This window comes from Salvelinus sp. IW2-2015, linkage group LG30 (genome assembly GCF_002910315.2).
Source record: "Salvelinus sp. IW2-2015 linkage group LG30, ASM291031v2, whole genome shotgun sequence".
In the NCBI taxonomy this organism is placed as follows: Eukaryota; Metazoa; Chordata; class Actinopteri; order Salmoniformes; family Salmonidae; genus Salvelinus; species Salvelinus sp. IW2-2015.
Genome location: NC_036869.1, coordinates 11,332,431 through 11,355,632, shown reverse-complemented (window position 1 = coordinate 11,355,632; position 23,202 = coordinate 11,332,431). Strand labels below are relative to the sequence as shown.

General features: G+C 42.1%; 1 protein-coding gene and 2 long non-coding RNA genes across 4 annotated transcripts; all 3 read left to right on the top strand.

Moving 5' to 3' along the window:
• The first annotated feature begins 4,200 nt into the window (after window positions 1–4,200).
• Window positions 4,201–6,456, top strand: LOC111955104 (uncharacterized). The gene is made up of 3 exons (XR_002876069.1): window positions 4,201–4,337; window positions 5,558–5,663; window positions 5,988–6,456. It is a non-coding gene; the product is annotated as an uncharacterized lncRNA (long non-coding RNA).
• A 261-nt stretch (window positions 6,457–6,717) lies between these two features.
• LOC139023289 (uncharacterized) lies at window positions 6,718–7,704 on the top strand. Its single transcript, XR_011474428.1, has 2 exons — window positions 6,718–6,888; window positions 7,024–7,704. It is a non-coding gene; the product is annotated as an uncharacterized lncRNA (long non-coding RNA).
• Window positions 7,705–8,807: 1,103 nt separating this feature from the next.
• Window positions 8,808–22,261, top strand: LOC111955093 (palmitoyltransferase ZDHHC18-B). 2 transcript variants are annotated; one of them, XM_023975170.2, is made up of 10 exons: window positions 8,808–10,061; window positions 11,415–11,575; window positions 12,956–13,105; window positions 13,468–13,605; window positions 13,728–13,779; window positions 14,011–14,113; window positions 14,782–14,894; window positions 15,127–15,220; window positions 16,894–17,004; window positions 19,024–22,261. In XM_023975170.2, exons 1-10 carry the CDS (start codon window positions 9,808–9,810, stop codon window positions 19,450–19,452), a joined length of 1,605 nt encoding a protein of 534 aa, XP_023830938.1. In that variant the 5' UTR covers window positions 8,808–9,807; the 3' UTR covers window positions 19,453–22,261. The 2 variants fall into 2 exon arrangements, with proteins under 2 accessions (XP_023830938.1, XP_023830939.1); XM_023975171.2 differs by lacking the exon at window positions 16,894–17,004 and having other exon boundaries at window positions 8,809–10,061.
• Window positions 22,262–23,202: the final 941 nt, after the last annotated feature.

Here is a 23,202-nt window from a genome sequence, read left to right as displayed (position 1 = left end):
TTACACATGGTCTGCCACTGCCAGGATGATCAGCTGTCCGTCCTGTCTCCCTGTAGCGCTGTCTTAGGCATCTCACAGTACGGACATTGCAATTTATTGCCCTGGCCACATCTGCAGTCCTCATGCCTCCTTGTAGCATGCCTAAGGCATGTTCACACAGATGAGGCAGGGACCCTGTTTATCTTTCTTTTGGTGTTTTTCAGAGTCAGTAGAAAGGCCTCTTTAGTGTCCTTTTCATAACTGTGACTTAATTGCCTACTGTCTGTAAGCTGTTAGTGTCTTAACGACCGCTCCCAGGTGCATATTCATTATTTGTTTATGGTTCATTGAACAACATGGGAAACAGTGTTTAAACTTTTACAATGAAGATCTGTTAAGTTATTTGGATTTTTACGAGTTTCTTGAAAGACAGGGTCCTGGAAAAGGGTTGTTTCTTTTTTTTGCTGAGTTTATAAAGTGATTTGACATCATTTTTATCTGTGGCCAATGACCTTGAGCCTTCTTGGATGGGCACTTCTAATGTAACTCTATGGCAGCACCCAAGGGGCTAGAAATTTTGAGGTCTAACGTAGTTTCCCCATGAGTAACAGAACACTGAGCCAATCACGGCGCAACACTACGTATTTTCTGCTCGCTTGCCCCACCACCACAGAAAGCACTGAGTTAGGCTGAAACACCTGCATTTTGGAGCTGCCTTACTCAAGAAAACAAAAAAGAGACATGTTTGTATGCGGCTTTATTAACTCAATTATATATATATTATTTTTTACATTGTTTGCAAACTGATATGTGACATGTATTAATGCCAAAACAGGTGGGTCTCTGGCCCACCTTCCCTGAATGACGGGTCGCCACTGATTATTATCATGGCTATATCCAATTAAATGACAGTAGAAAAGCTATGAAAACAGCGTTTGCTGTCCTTCCAGGTGTAGAGTGTATAGCTTATGTTGGCTAGGTGAGAGAAGACATTAGCTAGCCTAATGCATAGCAAACATTTTTGTTAGGCATAGCAACCAATGATTTTGCAAGGATGAAAGTATTTGTTTTTTTGTCCTCAAATGGAAGGATGAAATAGTATGTATTTACTTATCAAAATAACGTGCAGAACGCATTACAGGCATCATAAGCATATGTAAATTCATGATAGTGCAGCTTTTGTGATTGGACAGTGAGCATTCTAGGTGTTGTTCTTGACCCTGTTTCACACTGGCTATTTTGGCACCTTGTTTCTGGGAGCAGGGCCAGCTAGATGGGCTAAGGTTGGTGCTAGCGCACTTTAGAATGTGCAAGTGTGAACATTCGCTTGGCCCCGGGCTAAAATCTCCCTTAGCCCAGGAGGCTCTTAGCTCTGGGCTAAGGTGCAGTGTGAACGTGCCTAACGAGGGTAGTAATTGTATATGCTGCTGTCAACGTGAAAACCCGTGCATTATTATGCATTGGGTAAATAGCTAGCTGTTTAGCATGTAGCCCCCTCTAGCGATCAGTTGGTGGCCATGTTCAAGAATGGATCAAAACCTGTATCATGGGTAAATCGTGACGGACTGATCTACAAATAACAATGATTAGTTATTTATGATGCAAGGTCCTTTGTAGATCAGTCAGTCGCCTGTGGGAAGATTTTTTACATGACAGCCTACACTGTCGGCTGCAATGTCCAACAAGCCCAACCATTTGGACTATGACGTCATATTTAGGGTTTATGACATACCAGGTGATGATGCGGATTCTAGAATTGCAAAGTGTAACTCAAATTTTTGTACTGTCTGTTTGTTTTATACCCTAAATTTTTTTTATTTCATTGAATAATGCCACTGGAAATTATCCAACTTTCATCATTAAAATTAGAATTATATCAGAATGGAACATATGGTATGTAGGTGTAACGGCTTTCTTCCTGGGATGAAGGAGAGGACCAAAATGCAGCGCGGCTAGTGTTCAACATGATTTAATAAAGAAGAGACAATAACGTGAACACTATACAAACTACAAAATAACAAATGTGAAAACCGAAACAGTCCTATCTGGTGCAGAACACAAAGACAGAAGACAGGAAACAATCACCCACAAAATCCCAACACAAAACAAGCCTCCTATATATGATTCTCAATCAGGGACAACGATTGACAGCTGCCTCTGATTGAGAACCATATTAGGCTGGACACAGAAACAGACAAACTAGACACACAACATAGAATTCCCACCCAGCTCACGTCCTGACCAACACTAAACAAGCAAAACACATAAGAACTCTGGTCAGGACGTTACAGTAGGCTATTATATTTCAGTAGTTACAGCTATTTCTTGAATATTCAACGGCTTTTTTTAGTCATTGTCCAATTTCTGATTAGGCCAGATAAGACCATGGCATTTGCACAGTGTGGTTAGTTTAATCTATAAAATGAGTTTGAGTTTGAATGTACAGTAGCCTATTAGGCCTACATTCCAAATGAAACTTGAGTAAAGAAAAAAATGGGTCTTTGTTCTCACCGGCCTTCTTATTCGCTATACTACAGTGCTGATTGAGAGGTTTGCATAGCCACTTCAGGATGGTGGTAAGCAGACCACCCCCCACCGTCTGGACCTGCCCATCCAAGGAAAGATCCCTACTATCTCTGGGGTCTCCAATGTCTACCACACAACCAAGCTCTGTGAGAGGGTAAGCAGCACTAAGCACTATTGTTAGCAGCGCTAAGCACCAGGGTAAGCAGCACTATATCTATTGTTTCAAGAACTTTGAAAATTGTAAAGGGTTCAAGCTTTAATTTCCTGTGCATTTGCATGTTTTACAACCAATGCTTACACTCTCCCAGTCAAATGGAATTGGATCTATCTCATCAATGATAGTAGGCTATTTCATGAGAGAGGTCAGAGAAACTTAGCACTCATCATGTCAGTTGGTCCAGCCGAAGAATGACTTTGACCTGATGGACCCTAATGGCTACCTGTTGAGTTCTGGGTACAACAGCCTCCATGACCCCAACCTCAGGAAGCACCTCCACCACAAAGACATCCACCAACACCTCGTTAACCTGGGCTTCATTACCAAGGATGAGAAAGTTACTGATCTTTCAGTCTTTTACAATATGCCCTGCTGATTCCTTTTATGAACTATTGTTACGGGTGTGTACTGGAGGCAAAGTCAGGTTCAGGAGAGCAGAGTGTAGTTAACAGGCGCACTTTTTATTCCGGTCCAAACGAAAGCACATAAGAACATAAACGTTCCCAAAACACGGAACATAAACAAAAGTCTGGCGCGTGACAATACTCACATAACAAAAAACAATTTCACACAAAGACATGGAGGGGAACAGTGTCTTATAATACCAAAAAAGTAGCAAGGAAAAATTCCCCATGGAAGTTCTCTGTATTGATTTGTTATGTGAGCTATGGTGAATGTGGCTGCACATGGAGACAAACTGACACTTATGACTTTGATATGTGAAAACCCTTTAGAAGGTTCTCTTTCAACTGTAGGCTGGAGGAGGACTGTTCTCTTGCAAGACTGCCCAGAATCGCTATGAAGAGCAACATGGTAGATCTAGATTTCTGCCCTAGCTCCACCTGCAGGTCGGAACTGGTAAGACATGAGGGCTACTGTTATTATGACGACTAGAATGGCTGGATTGATTGATTGGTCAATTGATTTATTGGTTGAATTGGAAAAAAAATGGCATTAAAATATAGCCACAACATCAGTAATAAAAGCAATACATAAAAGTTCATACACATCTCTATATTCCACTGAATAGGTGAAATAAAGTTCTCATATACTGTAGCATTTTGTAACATAAAAGTCAAAATTACTTTTGGTACATTTATATTCAGTCACTGACTTGAGAACCCTCTCTCCTTGGTCTTAGTTGTGGAATGCTAAGTGTCGTGCATTGCTGCAGGAGGTCAGCAAGGAGGTGAAGAGAGAGATGAGGCTGGAGCGAGGCTGGGTCACAAACCAGCAGGAGAAAGAGAAAATGGTAAGGCTTTGGGTTTTCATTTTACGTTTCAAGTCTCCTTAGTTGTGTTCACCCTACACTTACTAGTTTAAAGTGATGGTTAAGGATAGCCCTGGGCTAAGAGTATGCAGTTGGAAAATACGTTGTGTTTTGTTGCAAAAAGCATCAATGACTTCACCAACAGAAACAAAATACATGGATCCCAGCCTAACATGATTTTGTTTTGATCCCTTGCTCACAGAAACGAGAGAGACAACAGAAGAGACTGTGTCTCAAAAGGCCAGAAGAAAGAGAGGCATTCCCCAACCAAGACAGATTCACAAGACAATCCGGAGAGCATGGAAAACATCCTGATATCAGTATCAGATCCTGACAACACCCAAGGTGAGACTTTCCTACTGATGTTTGCTTTGAACAGACAGCCAAGTCCTGAAGTATGGTGCAGTACATAAGCTCTTTGTAAAAGAATTTAGCCAGTAAGAGACGCGTTGATGTTTTGATCCCTCATCAGTCGACCTGGTTGGCTCCATTAGAACTAATCCCTCTGATCATCAACCCTCACCTTCTCCTCTGGAACAGAATTATGACGTAACGAGAGTAAAGAATCTTAATTGAGTTTGAGTTTATTTTATTTTTACAGGGACAGTGCACATTAATCAACGTTTCAGTAAAAGTGCCGGTTTTAGCCAGCCGGCTAATTTTCAATCGCAGTCCCTGGGCAGGTTATTAGGTAATTAGTGGAGCCAATTATTCTGGCTAATGTCGGAAATAACACCCTATCTGGTCAAAACTAGGGCACTACATAGGGAATAGGCTGTAATTTCAGGCAAAACTTGTGTGTTTGTATGTGGTTAACATATATTACTCATGAAAAGTTGTATTTGTGTTATAGAAACTCTCGGCTCTGTGTCAAAACATGGTCGAAGCAGTGAATCATAAATCCATAATCTCTGCCTACAACCTCTGTAGTAGGAGGCTGGGCTTCCTCTTTAATTTTTTGGTTTAAAAGATTTTTTGATTTAGTAAATTAGCATTATAATGAAACTCCACACTTAGCTGAAAATCTCTTAAGTATCCGCCCCTTTAATGTATTATTCCAGACTAGGCGCAATTTAGATTTTGGTCATTAGATGGTAGCAATGTATGTGCAAAGTTTTACTGATCCAATGAACCATTGCATTTCTGTTCAAAATGTTGTATCAAGACTGCCCAAATGTGCCTAATTGGTTTATTAATAACTTTTCAAGTTCATAACTGTGCACTCTCCTCAAACAATAGAATGGTATTCTTTAATTGTAATAGCTACTGTAAATTGGACAATGCAGTAACAAGAATTTAAGCTTTCTACCAATATCAGATATGTCTATGTCCTGGGAAATGTTCTTGTTACTTACAACCTCATGCTAATCGCACCGATCCTGTAGAGGTCAATCACAATGGCCATTTTGTTTAAAACATGAAGGTTTGTTTATAACAATCTTATAACTGTAGCTTCAATTTAGAGTGAAAAAAAGTATCATAATTTCTTGCCTTAGGTGACTTTAAATGATTTATTCTATACTTTATGTGTATGGTATAACGAGTGTTTTGTTCATGTCTTGTAGGCACTGAGGGCCCAGGGCTGGTTGACTCTGTCTTCTTCACAGTGGCAACCTGTGGCAGTCTGATTGGACAAGCTGTCTCCCTTCAGTCCATCACCCAGTCTGAAATGTAAGTCTGCACTTTCAAACATTTGTAAATGTTTGCTTTAATATGTATAAACTGTGCTGTACAAATATTGATTGATCGATTGACATGTATGGTCCACTGAGTCCATGAGTTTTATCTGTAAAAGCTGTGGTTCAGTCCGTGTTTCCATTAATATTTTGTTCACTATAAATGGGAAGGCTGAGGTGGCGTCTATGGCAGACACAACAGCCAAGACTGAACTTCTGACTATTGAAGATACAATGGCTAAACTGGAGATCGTGAAAGTAGAGATTATTGCTGATGTGATACCCAAGACTGAAAGTAAGGAGGTGGCCACTGTTGCAGGTACAACAGCCAAGATTGAAGTTCAAGAAGTGGAGACAACTGCAGATGTGATGGTCAAGACTGAAGTCAAGGAAGTACTTGAACTCTTGAACCGTTCAATCTAGAGACACCAAACCAACTTTCACAGGTTCAGGCTGTCCAAACTTCAAATTCTTTAAAAACTTTTATTAACTAATAACTATATAAATGTGCACACGTTTGCATAACATAACCTACCAACAGTAACTCTTAAACCGTTCCAGCTACATACACCAAACCAACTTTCACATGTTCAGGCTATCCTAACTTCAAATTCTTTAAAACTTTTATCAAGTATAACGATCTAAATTAGCATAAAATAACTAATCAACAGTAACTCTTGAACTGTTCAAGCTAGATACACCATACCAACTTTCATATGTTCAGGCTATTCTACATTTTTCAACTATAACCAGTCACCACCATTACTACTGCAGACACTACCACTACTATAACGTTTTTTCCAAACCATACATACTTTAAAACTGATTTAAAGTAAAACTTTTTAAACTTCTACCACAATAATACTTTTAAAGAGTTTAATCCAGTCCCATCAATTGTACTTGAAGTACAATTACCATCTAGTCCATGGTATTTTTATTATTAAATGTATAATAAAAACAAATAATTCAGCCTTTGGCGCTATTGATAATATGCAATGTTTCCTAATTGTAAATAAAATCACTCTCTCTTCTATCACAGAGAACCTGCATAGGCCACAGTGTTCAGAGGAGATTCACTGCCGAGTCTCCTTCCGAGCTCTTGCCGTGAAGCAAACTGAAATGGGTGGAGCTGATTAGTATGCTGTGTATACTGATGACCAAATCCATTAGCTCCTTGTCTCTGGATAGAGCTTTTCAGGTTCCAGTTGATGCAGTCTCAGGTAGGGGTCCTGAATACCTTTATCGATCCTGTATGATATTCATAACATCTCATTTTAGATTGAATTTGGTGCAAAATATGCTATAGGCTACTGTATATTATTTCATAAAATCCTGATGTATTTTTCTTTCCACAGATACAAAGGAAAGCAAAGCTTCTGCTGTGAATTTTGGTAGGAATACCAGAACACTGGTGCCAATCCCCTCCTCGCCCCACCCATACTAACAGCCAGAGGGATAATAAGCCTGTCCAAGACGACAGCAGGAGGAAAATCCGACCTCTCCAGACTGCCAAGAGGAAAGTATCCCAAAGGTTAGAGGCAGACCTGTAGCCAGAAGGTCACTGGTTCAAATCCCGGGCAGGACAATGAAAATGTGGGAACTGAAATTGCAACTGAAGGGCTGGTGGTTTCAGAGAACATTTTGAATATCCTTTGCAAAATGGATTAATAAAGTTATATTCTTTCTTCCCTTATTCTCTAAAAAATGGTGGTCAACTCCATGGACTTGGACATTTCCAAGACCACTAGTAGAAGCAGTGGGATGGTGGCTCTGCTGGGTTGTCCAGTCAAGAGCAACAACAGTCTGTTCAGTGAGCCTCCAAGCCCCTCTGCAGCCACCTCAAACACATCCCTGGCAGCCTCTGAGATCATTGCGAATCTTGTGTGTAAACTGGATTCTCCAGACTTCATGTCATCCAGTAGCAACACCAGCCCAAGCCCCCCAAAGGAACAGTAGTGACAAAAGTCAACTAATGGAACTGCAGAAACTTTGTTTTCTAAATATCTAGGCTTAATAAAAGTAATTTTGCATTGACATTATTGGGTCACTTGTTCATGATTTAATATGGTTAATATGATAATAATACAAAGTAGACTACCTGGATTTTGCCTTTTGAGGTGTAAGCAAAGATACTGGTAACTTAATTTACATTTTAGTCATTTAGCAGATGCTCTTATCCAGAGCGACTTACAGTTAGTGCATTCATCTTAAGATAGCTAGGTGGGACAACCACGTATCACAGGCATAAAAAGTAACTTTTGTCCTCAATAACGTAGCTGTCAGTAGAGTCAGAGCTAGAAAGGGGGGTGTGTCAAGGTGAGGAGGATTATTTAAGATAATGTTTGAAGAGGTAGGGTTTTAGATGTTTTTGGAAGATGGGCAGGGACTCTGAACCAGGTTCCACCATTGGGGTGCCAGGACAGAGAAGAGCTTGGACTGGGCTGAGCGTAGCGGTGGGAGGGCCAAGAGATCTGAGGTGGCGGGACGGAGTGCTCGGGTTGGGGTGTAGGGTTTGAGCATAGCCTGAAGGTAGGAAGAGGCAGTTCCTCTTGCTGTTCCGTAGGTAAGCAACATGGTCTTGTAGTGGATGCAAGCTACAACTGGAAGCCAGTGGAGTGTGCAGAGGAGTCGGGTGACATGAGAGAACTTGGGAAGGTTGAAAACCAGACAGGCTGCTGCGTTCTGGATAAGTTGCAGGGGTTCGGCAAAAGCGGGGAGCCCAGCCAACAGCGAGTTGCAGTAGTCCAGACAGGAGAGGACAAGTGCCTGGATTAGGACCTGCGCCGCTTCCTGTGTGAGGTAGGGTTGTACTCTACGGATGTTGTAGAGCATGAACCTGCAGGAGCGGGTCACCGCTTTGATGTTTGCATAGAACAACAGGGTGTTGTCCAGGGTCACGCCAAGGGATTTTGCACTCTGGGAGGGTGACACTGTGGAGTTGTCAACCCTGATGGAGAGGTATTTGAGCGGGCAGGCTTTCCTGGGGAAGAAGAGCAGTTCCGTCTTATAGGGGTTGAGCTTGAGGAAGCAGAGATGCGTGTCGCCACCTGGGTGTCAGAAGGGGGAAGGAGAAAAATAGTTGAATAACCCAATAAAGGTTTCCACGTTTGTCGTAATTCCTTGACAGCAAATCATGAACGCCGTACAACAATTTAAGGTGTCGTAAACATTCCATAGCGATCATGACCAAATATTATATATTATATTGACAAGATAGCCCAGGGACCGCTTTTACAATATAAGTGGAAATACATGTGATGTCAGTTGGGGAAAAAAGGGCTTATTCTCACGTGGATAGATTTTGGGTGGAGTAAATCCTCTCGCTTCGCCTCTTCCTCTCGGTCATAACGCTGGATGATGGAGAGAAGTGCGCCTGACCTGTACGCTTTCCCGAATGTAATAGACTACACGAGACCAACATAAATGAGAATTTCGATTATGATGTTTATTAGTATAACAGATGTTCTGCAGTTGGTTAGCGTCGATTCGTAGCTACGAAAACCCTCATCTACATCAGCACCGGGAAATTCCAACATCACTTTGCTTCATCTGCCTGGCTGAAAGTGTAGGAGTTGGTGCTTTCAAATAGGATCATATTGAACCGTCCGTATCAAACAGAACCCTGGTATGGTACTGATACCTATTTTTATGCTGTGCATAGGATATGCTTTCTACTTAGCTACTATTCACTAACGTTAGTCTGTTCATAACTGATTTTTTGGGCTAACTAGGTAGCGTTAGCCTAGCTAGCGCGTTAGCCTAGCCAGCTAAGCGGTCATACGAATGTAATGGGTCACACACACACACACAGCTGTTCTTTAGGATGATGGACCGAAATTATGGATAATATCATAGTCGAATTGTTCTCCTCATGGAGTGTATATTTTGGGGACATTGTTTGCATACACTGGATACGCTTGGTGACGTTGTTGATTCAATGACGACATGCACCACTAATTTACCGGTACTGGAACATGTTTGTAGCTAACGTTACTGGCAACACGCTAGTCGATGTTATTGTTAGGTAACGTTAGTTAGCCAACATTAGCTAGAGAATTAGCAAGTTGCTGCCTATGTAGATTGCGGTGGCAAGCACAAGACAGCTCCTCTATTTGGGAAGCTCCGAAATTTCGTAAATCATGAAACATTGCGAATACCAGCAAATCGACCCGCAGGCACTTTCAACGCCAACACCAACCCCGACCCTGCCGCTGCAACACGCTGTTGTTCAGGAAGAGAAGAACGGGGAAACCGCACGGAGAAAATGGGAAGTTTTCCCCGGCAAGAATCGCTTCTACTGTGATGGACGGATCATAGTGGCTCAGCAAAGCGGTGTCCTACCACTCACCCTCGGCCTCATTTTGGTCACCACTGTACTGTTCTTTGTTTTCGAGTAAGTACAAGTTCTCGTTTTCTTTTGCATTGCTTTGACACAAAAATGTTTGCCCTAGCCATTAAAATTATGCCACACAGGTTTCAACAAACCATGGTAAGTTTGGTTGTGTGTCTAGCAGTTTAACCAATACAGTAGATTATGGTCACAACAATAGAGGAATAGTTTTAATACCAGAACATGTCCTTACAAGTGTCTTGTTGAAATGTGTGTTACATCTCCTGAGACTATGCTACAGTAGTAATTAAAAAGTGAAAGTTGATTAAAACCACATCCTCTCTGGGTGGTTGAGAAACTATTTCAATATTGTACTATTGTGTTTGACAGCGTTTTCAGTTTCTCATGTTGAAAATGAGAACTAGTCCTTCATGTGGTTAGTCAGGGTCCTGATTGTCGCTGCAGTGCTCAGCAATCAATCTTGACCTCTTTAGTTGTGCTGGTGACAAAAAATGACCTTAATAATGAAGCCAGGCTGCATTAAGTCAGCCCAATTCAAATTTTTATTTTCGGTACCGGACACACTGACGTTACGCACGGATGCGCACGATTTCTGGTTGCGGAAATGAACTTGGAAAAACCACACATTGTCAGTCAGCGCGCATGTATTATCACCCACTGAAATAAGCTATTATATTTTCTGGGGGGTGGGTTCTCCTAGGTTTACAATGTTGTTTTGATTATTGCTTGAACAGTCACTAAGATTATATTTGGTTGTGATAGTTGCAAAATACCTATTTTGGATTCAGCAGTTGTTAGATAGAATGCTAACGCTCATTGACAGGCTTGTAACAAAGCTAGCCAAAGAGCCATTTTACTGGTTGACGTGTTTAAGTATAATGAAATTGATTGGCGAGGATGACACAAACTTTATATTATGCAGAACATTTATACAAAACTCACAATCCAATTTATAATCCAAAGGTAGTGTGAAATATACTCATAAGCAACATGTAAATAAGGCTTTTTGTCTAATGAGATTTTCCTGAAGAAGCGCTCCTGATCGTACGCAGATAATGCACAGTAATATTCTGAATACATTGTGAAAAACGAATACTTAAGCTCACCATTTGAGCTCCACACGGATTTACTGCGTTTGTAACTAGCAGTTTACATATTAGCAGGGAGGGGTTTCTGCAAATTGCACGCACATCGCCCTCTTGTGGCACTTTGCAAACGCAGAAAGGGGCCTATTGGTCTTTTGATTAATCAGGTCCGCTCTTTTGCCTATTAATTGGGCAAAATATCAGAGTTGTGCTTCCAGTGTAAACACACCCTTAGTTTTAACATATAAGGCAGTCCACTTTAATTGTTGCTGAATATAGTCCTCTTTTTTTCTTTGTCCTGTCACCACAGCTGTCCCTTCCTGTTGAAGCATCTGACTGTGTTCATCCCAGCAATTGGAGGAGTGCTGTTTGTGTTTGTAGTCATCTCCCTCCTGCAAACCAGCTTCACTGACCCTGGTATCCTGCCCCGGGCCACACCGGACGAGGCCGCAGACATTGAGAAGCAGATCGGTAAGGGCAACACATACACACCGTAAAGAACATTCTTCCTTTCCCACTCACTTTCCCAGCTTTGTGTACACGTTCACCATTTGTTTTCCTGCTCCATATTCTGCTCTATTTTTGACCTTTTATCCCCAGTTTGTTTGCGCTGGTTTTTGACACACTGTAGTAGCAACATATATGGTAGTTTCCTGCCTTTTTTGTTTGAAGCAATGCATTATTCAGCCAACAAATGGTTGAACCACACACACAGTCTCTTCTGAACGGGCATGGAGGGAGGGAGGGAGGGATGGATGGATAGAGGTCTTTGAACTGTTAGTGGCACTGCTTGTTTCTGTGTGGGTGGTCAGTCTGCTGTGTGGGTAGTTAACTCTGCCGTTTAATTTTTCTGAAAAATTCAAAGACACTGGCCCCATTGCAGTGGGTTGCCACTAACATCTCTCTCTCTCGCTCCACCTCCCTCATTTTCTCTTCATCTCTTTCTCTCTCTTTGTTTTTTGTAGAGTGGAAACTCACTTCACGTAGGGGGGGGTTGTGGTTTTAAATAGAGTAATTTCATTGTGTGGCACCAAAAGTATAAAAAAAATGTTATTGAGTGATGATATTCTCATGCTCTTGTGACGTGTCTCTGTTAGGATGACAGAGCGTGATGTCCACTCAGCTTTCTGCAACATGGTTTAGGCCTAAGTTGTGCATATCTGCTGGTTAGGCCTAATTTCCTAAACTAAATGAATACATCCAGAAAGTTCTTATCAGGAGTATCATACTTAGTTCTGACTAGCTGCCTAATATTCAGCTGTGTATCAAACATTGTGACTCCGTTGTTATCTTGAACGTACCTTACACTTTACTAATAATGAGCTCATGCCATGTAGTGATAGAGCCAGTCTAATACATCAAATCATCACTCAACTGAAACCTGATACTCAACTGAACCATCACTCAACTGAAACAAAAAGATCAGAATTGGACTGCCTGTCTAAACGCAGCATATGGGACTGCCAGGCAGGCAGCGCACTTTCATACATTACACAGAGCCTGTGTTGATTGATTGCCTCCCCCATGAAGCCGCCTTAATGGACACCACTCCGCCAGCAATTAGGCCTAAAGCTACTACTGCCTGGATCACAACATGGACACATGCACACAAAGCATAGGTTTTTACTATACTAGTGGGGGCCAAAAATAGATTTCCATTCAAAATCCTATTTTCCCTGACCTCTAATTCTAACCCTAACACCTAAGCCTAAAATAAGGGAATTTTCCTTGTTTTACTATCTTTGTGAGGAATTTGGGGGATTTCCGGTACCCAAGAGAATAGTAATACACACACACACCTTGTGTACTATATCTCTTGATATGTCCTCCCTGTCTTTCTCTCCTCCTCAGATAACTCTGGCTCTTCCACCTACCGACCCCCTCCCCGCACCAAGGAGGTGATGATCAACCAGCAGGTAGTGAAGCTCAAGTATTGTTTCACCTGCAAGATGTTCCGGCCACCGCGCACCTCCCACTGCTCCCTCTGTGACAACTGTGTGGGTAAGGACTGGTGACAGAGGTGGACGTTCAACACGGAACGTAGACAGAGGGACACACTGACATTTATTAGACTGAATTATTTAGACTATACTACACAGCCTGTTACTGAGATTGATAAATAAAGACTGTTCAACAAAACAGTCTTATAAAGATGATTTATTAGTGTTGGTATCCTCCATAAATATGTTGATCAACTCTGAAAGCAGGCCTTCTTAATTTTCTTTTTAGACTTTTCTAAATTTTAATTCACATTTATTTTACTGTTGAAAGGGTCTTGAGAGCTTGGCCTTCATGTCAATGAGATGTCCTTTGTAGATATTTGTAAATGTTCTTCTTCCTCACTCTTTCTTCCTGTCCTCCAGAGCGATTCGACCACCATTGTCCCTGGGTGGGGAACTGTGTTGGGAAGAGGAACTATCGTTTCTTCTACACCTTCATCGTCTCTCTGTCATTCCTGACAGTCTTCATCTTTGGCTGCGTCGCCACACATCTAGCACTGAGTACGTAGTCTACACAGAAGACACTGCCCGGGCTTGTGATTTTGTATAGAACGGTTGCGTATATCCTGATTTATCATCCTGTCATGGTTTTCTGTATCAATTTTCAATGGTTCTGTCCTCAGGGGCACAAGGAGGGAGAGGCCTGATGTTTGCTCTTCAGGAGAGTCCAGCCAGATATCCTTTTACCAAGACTGTGTGTCTATTGTAACCGATCAGATCCCCTCATAATACCACTCCCTGCCTCGAGTAGTCTGGTGTTAGGGCACCTAAACTGTCATTCACTTCAGCTTCTTGGCCGTATTGCAGAATATGAATGGGTCTCTCAATCTGTCTGTCCAGCTGACATCTCTGGTGATATTTAGATACTCAAACCATAAATGTTGTCCTTGACTTTTCTTCCTGCACTGCTGTGGAGCTGGTGATTTGCTTCTTTTCAGTTTGGTCCATCTTGGGCCTCTCAGGCTTCCATACCTACCTGGTTGCTTCTAACCTGACAACAAATGAAGATGTGAGTAAATGTCAATGAGTGTGATATCTCTGTCTCTTCTGGGATATGTATAATAAACATATAGGTATTATACACTTTAAAGGTTCAATGCAGCTGTTTTTATCTCTATCAAATCATTAAGTATCTTACTGTGATTGTTTTCAATTAAAATAGTCAAAAAGAAACAAATGGCATCTTAGTAAAGGGCAATTTCTCAAGTAAGAATTTAGCTAGGGCTGTCTGGGAGTGGTCTGAGTGGTGAGGGGAAAATGGAAAATTAGCTGTTATTAGCAGAGAGGTTTGGAACTCTTTCTTATTGGCCTATAAACTCATTTACCACATAGTGTGGCCACCATGGTAGGCCAAAACTCTACCCCACCAAATTGGAAAAATTTCAGACGGGCTTTTCCAACAGCTCTTACACTATGAGGGCATTTTCAAAATGTCATAGTATTACTCCAACCTTATAGTGTGGAAATGTATATGAAACCCAGGAAAATCACATGTTTGACTGACTGCAGATTTTGCGCTTTAAACAGTTAAGTGACCCTTCTGGTATGTGCAGATGGAAAGTAGCCATGCAGCTTAACCTGGTGTCATGTTTGTTGTGCCTGGTCCCTGACAAATAAACTAAAACTAGTCTAGGTCGAGGACTGATGGTCAATCTTGTGTTTCTCTCTTGTTCCCAGATCAAAGGCTCGTGGTCGGGGAAGAGTGGGGCGGAGGATACCGGAAACCCCTACAGCTATAACAACATCATTACTAACTGCTGCTCTGTACTCTGTGGACCCATGCCTCCCAGGTGAGACTCAGCCTGGTTTATAATGTTTCTTTGATAGAGTTTGAGTCAGTTCTTTCTTCAAATCAGTCTATTTAGGAAGTGTTTAAAAATGCCCCATTGATTTCTGAGGATTTTCTCCAATGCATGAATTTAATTTCTAATCACTCCTTGATTTGACTAAGAAGGAAACTGAATTGACCTGAAGCCTGAACTATTTGACTAACCTGTTTCCTCCATGTTGTCCCGTGTTCAGTTTGATTGACAGGCGAGGCTTCATGCCAGTGGAGGAGTCGTCCCAGACAGTTGCCACTGAGATAGAGCTGGCCGCTAAGAAGGAGATAAACGTGGTAGGAGGGCCCACGCCGTCCCAGCTGCCCCCTTGTGCATTACAGGTTCCCCCCTCCCCTATACCGCTACCTGCAACCCCAAACCACCTTCAGCCTGACTTGCAGACCCCAGTTTAGTTGCCTTTTCCAACCGAACCCAACCCCCTTTGACTGTTGCCTGACTGTCTGTTGTGTATGGGTCACCCCCTCATGACTTAGTCCCTCATACCAGTGTACTGTAGTACTATTGCTAAGGGTCCAGGATCCTGTTGTGGTCATTACATATGTTGTTGCCTGGTCCTGGTAGTCCAGTCTATACCAGACTGTTGACAGTAAAAGAGTGTCTGTGGCTGGAAAGAGTACGTGAAGCTGGCTGCTAGGCCATGTTTGACCTGGGTGTAGCTCAACCGTTAGGTACTCACGCCATTCCATGCCCTAATGTTATAATCAGGCAACTCAGTGTTATTTATGTATTTCATTTCAGTGAAAAAGGGAACAGCGAACAGCCTACATATGATTCATCCACTTCCCAGCTGGGTTAAATGTTTTGCCCTTGTTTTGCAGTTAAGGAGAAACGTAGGAGATTTCATTAAAATGTTTGTTTACAAAGTGTGGCTGCCACTGGGGTTTTAGTTCAGTCTGACAGCAGTGGCACTCTCCAACTCTTCAGACTATGCCTTCCTTCTGTTTACATTCAAGCAATAGGGACAAGCTAACCTAACCTTGGTTTACTTTAACGATACAAGGGCACTGTCATGTCTGCTGGAAGTTTGCGGATTAGAATTTATTTGCACATAAGGAGTTAGACCAGAGAGAGAGACCAAGCACATTATTGGTTCAGTATTTATACTTTTAGCAACCACATGCTGGTAATGGAAGCGGTTACTGCTGGGAATTTACCGGTCGCAAATACATCTGTACCCAAGCGCTGTTTTCATTTGTCTCAATKTGGACACCCTCCCTCACTGATATTCAGTTGGTCAGCTGAAAAAGCATGGAAGAGGTATTTTATTTATGCAGATGGAATTATCTGTGTTTACAGAGTGAAAACACTTATTTGTCTTCCTCAGTGTTCGTGTTGTCTGTATTTGTCTCTGACGTGACTGTGTGTGTGGTGTTCTGTGTGTCATACCATCATGTAATGGTCATGGTAAAAGTGACATAAAAGCTACCTGCATTTACATTTGAAATGTTTTTAGTAATTTAGCAGACACTCTTATACAGAGCGACTTACAGGAGCGATTAGGTTTCAGTGCCTTGCTCAATATCACATTGGCACATTTTTCACCTAGTCGGCTAGGCGATTTGAACCAGTGACTCCGACGCTGGCCTACCACTAGGCTACCTGCCTGCCTCAAGCCAGTCAAAATCATCTCCCTCTTACTGTTTTCTTATGCTTTTAAAAATATTTTTTATATTACAATCGTATTATTTGTCTTTTTGTTTATTTTGGTCATCTAAATATTTATAAGTCATTTTGGAATAAATTATGTTCATCTGAAATGTACAGTAATAAATATTGCATTTTAACAATGAAATAAATAAGTTTTATTTCCAAATGAGTTTAATAGACATGCTTTCCTTTTTTAATTCTCACCTGTGTGTTACAGTTAAGATGTAGCATAATCATACGTGTGAACAGTCCGTATGTCATCATTGTCACTAAGCCTTACCCCTGTGTGCCTATTCCGTAGTGTCAACTGGTATTGTGTCTCTCCGTATTTGTGTGTATGGCCCATCACCACCCCCCACTAGGAGGACAGCTGTCTGGACTTTGCTCTGTCCTGTGCTGGCTGATGAGCAAGGTTAGTGGAGACAGACAGGTTGGTGAGATGACCCCAGGTAGAGTGCAGTAAGAGTGTTTGGCTGGCCTTACCCGTCTCTGTGGCTACTGTGTCTACATCTGCGTCAATTGAATGCCAATTCACTTATTTGGAAGTACTGAGTTGAAAACTGATTAGAGCCCAACCCTGGTGCAGAAGGGAGGTTTTCTAGGGGTCCCTCTCTCTGTTGCTGCCTGCTTTGTTTTCTGCCTGCCTGGCTGGCTTCTCTCAGTGCTACTATGCTTTTCCTTTAACATGGCTGATTTCAACCACGTCAGGCTGTATCCCATCACACACACAGTCAGCCTCTCTAAACTCCAGACCTGTGAGGTTTGGAATATCAGACCGTCAAACTGAGGAAAAGATAATGGCACATTCGTTGTACTTTAATATATTTGTGTTTTCTTGTCAGCTATGCCTCAGATACACTCATGCTTGCTTAAATGCACAGATGGTGAGCCCCAAAAGTATTGGGACTGAGTGTGTTGTTGTTTTGGCTCTGTACTCCAGTACTTTGGATGAAATGATGCAATGATCGGAGGTTAAAGTGCAGACTGTCAGCTTTAGTGGACCAAAAGTATTGGGACAAATTCACTTGTGTATTAAAGTAGTTGAAAGTTGAGTATTTGGACCCATATTCCTAGCACACAATGATTACACCAAGCCTGTGACTCTACAAACTTGTTGGAAGGATTTGCTGTTTGTTTTGGTTGTGTTTTAGATTATTTTGTGCCCAATAGAAATCTATGATAAGTATTGTCATCTTGGAGTCACTTTTATTGTAAATAAGAATATAATGTTTCTATATACTTCAACATGAAGATGGATGCTACCATGATTACGGATAGTCCTGAATGAATGATGATTGAGAAAGTTACAGATGCACAAATATCATACCCTCCAAAACATGTCTTGGGGGTATGATTTATTTGTGCGTTTAACTTTTTCACTAAACGTTTGACTATTTTAATCCACGTAAGTGAATTTGTCCCAATACTTTTAGTCCCCTAAAATGGGGGCAACTATGTACAAAAAGTACAGTATTTTCTAAATGATTTATGGATGAAAGTTGTGTCTGCTCTTTAACCTACTTCATAGTCATTGTTTCATTTCATATCTAGTGCTGGAGTACAGAGCCATAACAACAAATGTCACTGTCCCCATGCTTTTAGAGCTCACTGTATATGTACACACCAGACAATGATCAAAATAACCTTTTCAAGCAGGAGACTCGTTAATAGTTTATAGCGATTCAGTCTTTCCAACTGCTTCTTAAATTTGGAAGCATAAATGAAAATTGTTCCACATAGGCGAGAATGCAAACACTTCTAAATTCCCCTCGGCGATCAGGTTCTGCATGTGTTAAATGTGCGCTGACAGCTACGCCAGTCCTTTACATAACATCATAAGAGCATCTCTCTCTTTACTCAAGCAGTCAGACATGCAATCATCTCCACACTACAATGTTTATGCTCTGGTGGGTTTTTGTTGACCTTTGTTACTTCATCTTTCAAGTAACTTTCATTTATCTGTCACTTTTGCAAGCGAGAATAAAACCCTCAAAGGACCATCCTTCAAGGCAATAGCCTTGTACCCTTACCGTGTAGGGGTCTTACCTTACTCGAACGAGAATTTGATGTGATCTCTGGTGCTGTGGAAATACCGTGGCAAGATTGATACAACAGCACTGTGTTACTTTGTGCTTCCAAGTTACATTTTTTATCATCTGCATGGTTACCCCTTACCAAAATGACAGTCTGCTACCAAGCATCAGAATACCTGCATGTCCTTCTTGCACCACCTCAATTACCTATAGCTTGACCTTTGACCCATAGTTTTGCTCTGCATAGCTGTCTGAGTGATCTCTCCTCCCCCCTGGGGGATTTCTGTTCTTTTTTATTTTCAGCTGAGCTAATTGTTCTTGGTTCTTCTTGTCTTTTCTGCTCCCCTTGTCATCTCTTTCTCTCCGCCACCCTCTCCCTCTCTCCTTCTCCCACCCAGTGCACACAGGGAACTAAAGATCTGTTGGAGTCGGCATCTCGCTCTCCGTGTCCCCAGACAGGGAAACCCCAGACCGTCTCTACTTCCTGTCCAGACAGCATTGACCCAGCTGACCCGGCGGTGACCTTTAACCCTGCTGTAATCTCTGACCCTGACCCTGTTGCAGTGCCCTCTCTGAAATGTGGAGGCCGTCACCACAGCCACACCACCAGTCCTCCGGACGAACCCCGCCAGCAGCACCACCACCACCACCATAACCGGCACCACAAGACGCGGTCGGCACGGAGCAGCAGCAAGCGGGCCGCTCTCCACATCTCCAACCCGGCTTACAACGTCAGCCTCAGCCCCCCCACCTCTCCAGGCCTTGGGCCTAGTCATGGTACAGGGGCAGAGGACCACGTAAGGGACAGCTTTGCAGCATTGCACTGAGTCAAGCAAACTAACTCCCTCTGAGTGAATGAACCTGCGCCTTGCTGCCTTCCACAGCTCTATGCTCTGCATGTTGTACAACAGTTTAGTCCCACTTGCCAGACTCATGGAGCACGGCTATAGGAAGAGACTACAGTCAGGTGGAGCTGGTCCATCTTTTATAAGAGACTACAGTCAGTCACACTGGATGCAGTCAGGTGGAAGCTGGTCCATCTTTTATAAGAGACTACAGTCAGTCACACTGGATGCAGTCAGGTGGAAGCTGGTCCATCTTTTATAAGAGACTACAGTCAGTCACACTGGATGCAATCAGGTGGAAGCTGGTCCATCTTTTATAATCTATGTAAGTCCACAAGTCCTCTGAGAGAGGTGGGACATGACTGAAGCATCACCAACACCCTCTTTACATCCTGGGTCTATGTGGATGGAGACAAGGATGTGTGACTGTTACTTTGGAGCTTAAGGATGTATTACCGAGGATAGCTATGGGGGTGTGACTGTCTGGGGAAGTCACTGCACGGTGGCCAGCTTTCACTAGCTAGGCCTAACTCACATCTACTACCGATTTGTATAGCCTGCTTGGGCCTTTACTAGACTGCAAATTAATGGAGATCTAGAGCTACATTACAGCTTCCTATCAGAAGAGGGCACTACCTGCTGTGTGAGTTGCAGTGAGAGTGGAACGTGTGATGTGAACACTTATATAGGACTCCTAGATAAACCTCCAAATGTAATTGAACTGAATAGCCCCTTTGTTTACAGCGAAAAGCACAACGAAAGAGCTGGTGTTTTGTGGCGCAAACTTCTATAGCCACTCAGTGAACCATACATTCTTCTTTTGACACACTCAAGCAGAAGAGACCTAGCCAGCACTGCAGGGCCTCATACAGACTGTTATTATTCTGGGCGGACAAAAACTAGCCTAGCATCCAAACTGATGTCGCTATGTTTCATAATGGTGAGTGCAGCGTTTAGTCTGGCTTAAGGCTTGACAAACTTTGGGGATACCTACCTACTGATTTGGGATGGCTCTGTTTATTAGAGTAGCTGGCTTGAGACCCAAAAACCTGGCGGTGTGAGTGCCAAACAACCCAAATCTTTTTTTAAATCTAAAAGCAGAACCGGACGGATGAGCTTGAGTTAGTTTGTGATAGGCTAGCTAGCATTAGTACATAGACCTTTCTATATATCAATGTCTCTGAACTTGAAGAGACCCCCCCCCCCCCCCKCATCGATAAGAGTAGCTCTCGTACTTAGCCCTAGACCCAAAGACAATAGTAAGAGTGACTAGTATTCACAACACGGACATGACTGAAATGCACTGGCAGATGAGGACGTCTTGAAAATCCTAACTGCTGTTTTATGGTTCAAAACCAACCGTTCATTCAACAGTAACAACTCAAGACACCCCTACAGCATACCTCAGAAATGCTTCACCTCACACAGGAATGTTTTCTTACTAAAGCAGTGTTTCTCATGATTCATATACACCTCTAATAATGTACCTGAGACATGTTAGCAGTATCTTGCGTTGCATGTGGTTGCCTCATGCCATGTCCAAAAGAGTCCTTCCTCCTTGAGTTGCTTGCACTGTTAGTCCAGACAGGATCACCTGCACTAATTGCTATTCCATAATCCACATATTAGATGTGTGAATCTGATCCCTTCCTTGATTTTGAGCAGTGATACTAGACCAAATTAGCCTCTTGTTCATTTGCACCTTTTTGTTCTTTGTGTGGTTTGACAAATCTAATAGGTTACTGTGTGATGTGAGAAGGCACACTGAACCAGGGCATCTGCATAGGAAGAATTCAGAGTGTGGTTTCAGATTGAGACCTGTCTTTGTGTTCTAGGTTTATTTATTTGATATGCAAGTTAAAATGTGAAAGTTTGTTGATCCACTTCGTTACGCCTCTAACCCTGCAATCATTTGCACAGAAAACGCAATGAACTGCCACTGAGCATGAAACCTGAGCACACTGAGTAGTAGGGACACACAAAGATCACTTAACACTGACAGTCCATTTTATATAAATACAATTATATTCCTATTGTCCACTTGGACCTAAAGTATTCACATTCACTAGAGCAGAGAAGTGAATTCACTGCACTGCATTTTGTGTTTTAAATAAGTGTTTCCCTTCATCACAACAACTTAGACATACTGTAGATCAGTGGTCATCCACAATGCATTTCACATTTGATTCTAAAGGGCATTTCCTGTTATTTCAGCCAATATTCCTCAAAATGAAAAGCACTGACTTTATAATGGTTTATTTCATGTCAATCATGGATCCAGAATGATTGGTCTGTTGAGCTCTGTGCTTATTTATGTTCAACATTATTGATTCTTTATGGAAAACCGTAAAAACATTTGTGTGTTTATAACCCGAGTGATACGCTTGTCTCATACAGTAACTGGAATTGATGCTTTCTGTTCACGTGTTACACACCAAGGCCACCAGATGGCGATGGTTACAACTAAATGGAGATTTTCACACCATGTTTACACACTTTCAAAAGAGCTTTCTTCCCAGAAATAATCCAATGTTTGTTCAGTCAAGTAGTTACATAAACAAAGGCTCTCAGACAATACTATGTTTATCTTTTGTGTTTGTTTTTGTTTACTGGCAAAATGGCCCAAACATGTGGATGAGTCTCCCTTTAGATGTTGATATTATAACAGGGTTTTGTCATTATTAAGCAATTCAAACAGATGGCCAGTGCTTATATTGTCCGTAAAAAAAGAAATGCATCTAATGTAGGCCAACTGAATCGTGGGGAATATTGCACAATAAAAGATTAACTCGATGATATTACTTCTTCCTTCAGCAACAGGCCCCTGCATGTCCCTTAATTGTAGCTTGTCTGTGCTGTCTGAATGATGTTGAGGGCATGTGCTGTGCGTATGACTGGAGGCTACCCTTACCCTTTCCCTGTGTATGCACGGTGTGTATGCACGGTGTGTATGCCTTGGAATATCACGTAGTGTTGAGTTAGTAGCCTAAAGCCATAGAAGTCTGTCTTGTTTTAAGAAGAAGAACAAAGGTATGTTTTAAAGAGAGACAGCAGCTAGGATCAGATACAATATATACTGCTTAGTAGGCACTTTCTTCCTAAGCGTCCTACAGCACAGGGAGTGTATACATTTGTATGTGATTCCTGAGGGAATTGAACCCAAACCCTAGCACCATGATGGCTTATTTTCTTCCCCTGTCCATGTATTACAGTACCATGACATAAAGAGAGAGTTGTCAGGGACGTAGGCAGGGAGATCCCCACTCTAGCTGATGATGAGAGGGTCTTTATCTTAGTGGTAGGCTGCAGGTCACAACTTATCACTATTTATTATAAAACCTCTCTGGCATGGGGTCATGCCTCTGTTTGATATGATACGATAATTTGTTTGATCTAATAGGTCTGATTTTCAATCTGGATATGCATAAAGGGACAACTTTTGATGACAGGTTATTGCCGACCAACCCCAGTAACAGGTTTCTGTGTCTGTAATGATGATGATAACCTCTCTCCTATTTCAGTGATGATGTGGCCACGTCAATTGTTTCTGGAGAGAATGATTGCAGACAATCACAGTGATTCCCATTCCACTGGTCCATGATGGACCATGCTACAAATACAGAGTACCATTCAGTGCTGCTGCCCTATTTCAAGCAGAGCAGTAAATAAGTGCCTCTTCACTGGAGGATCCTGATGGGTGATTATTGGCAAAACACTCTAATTATCCACTCC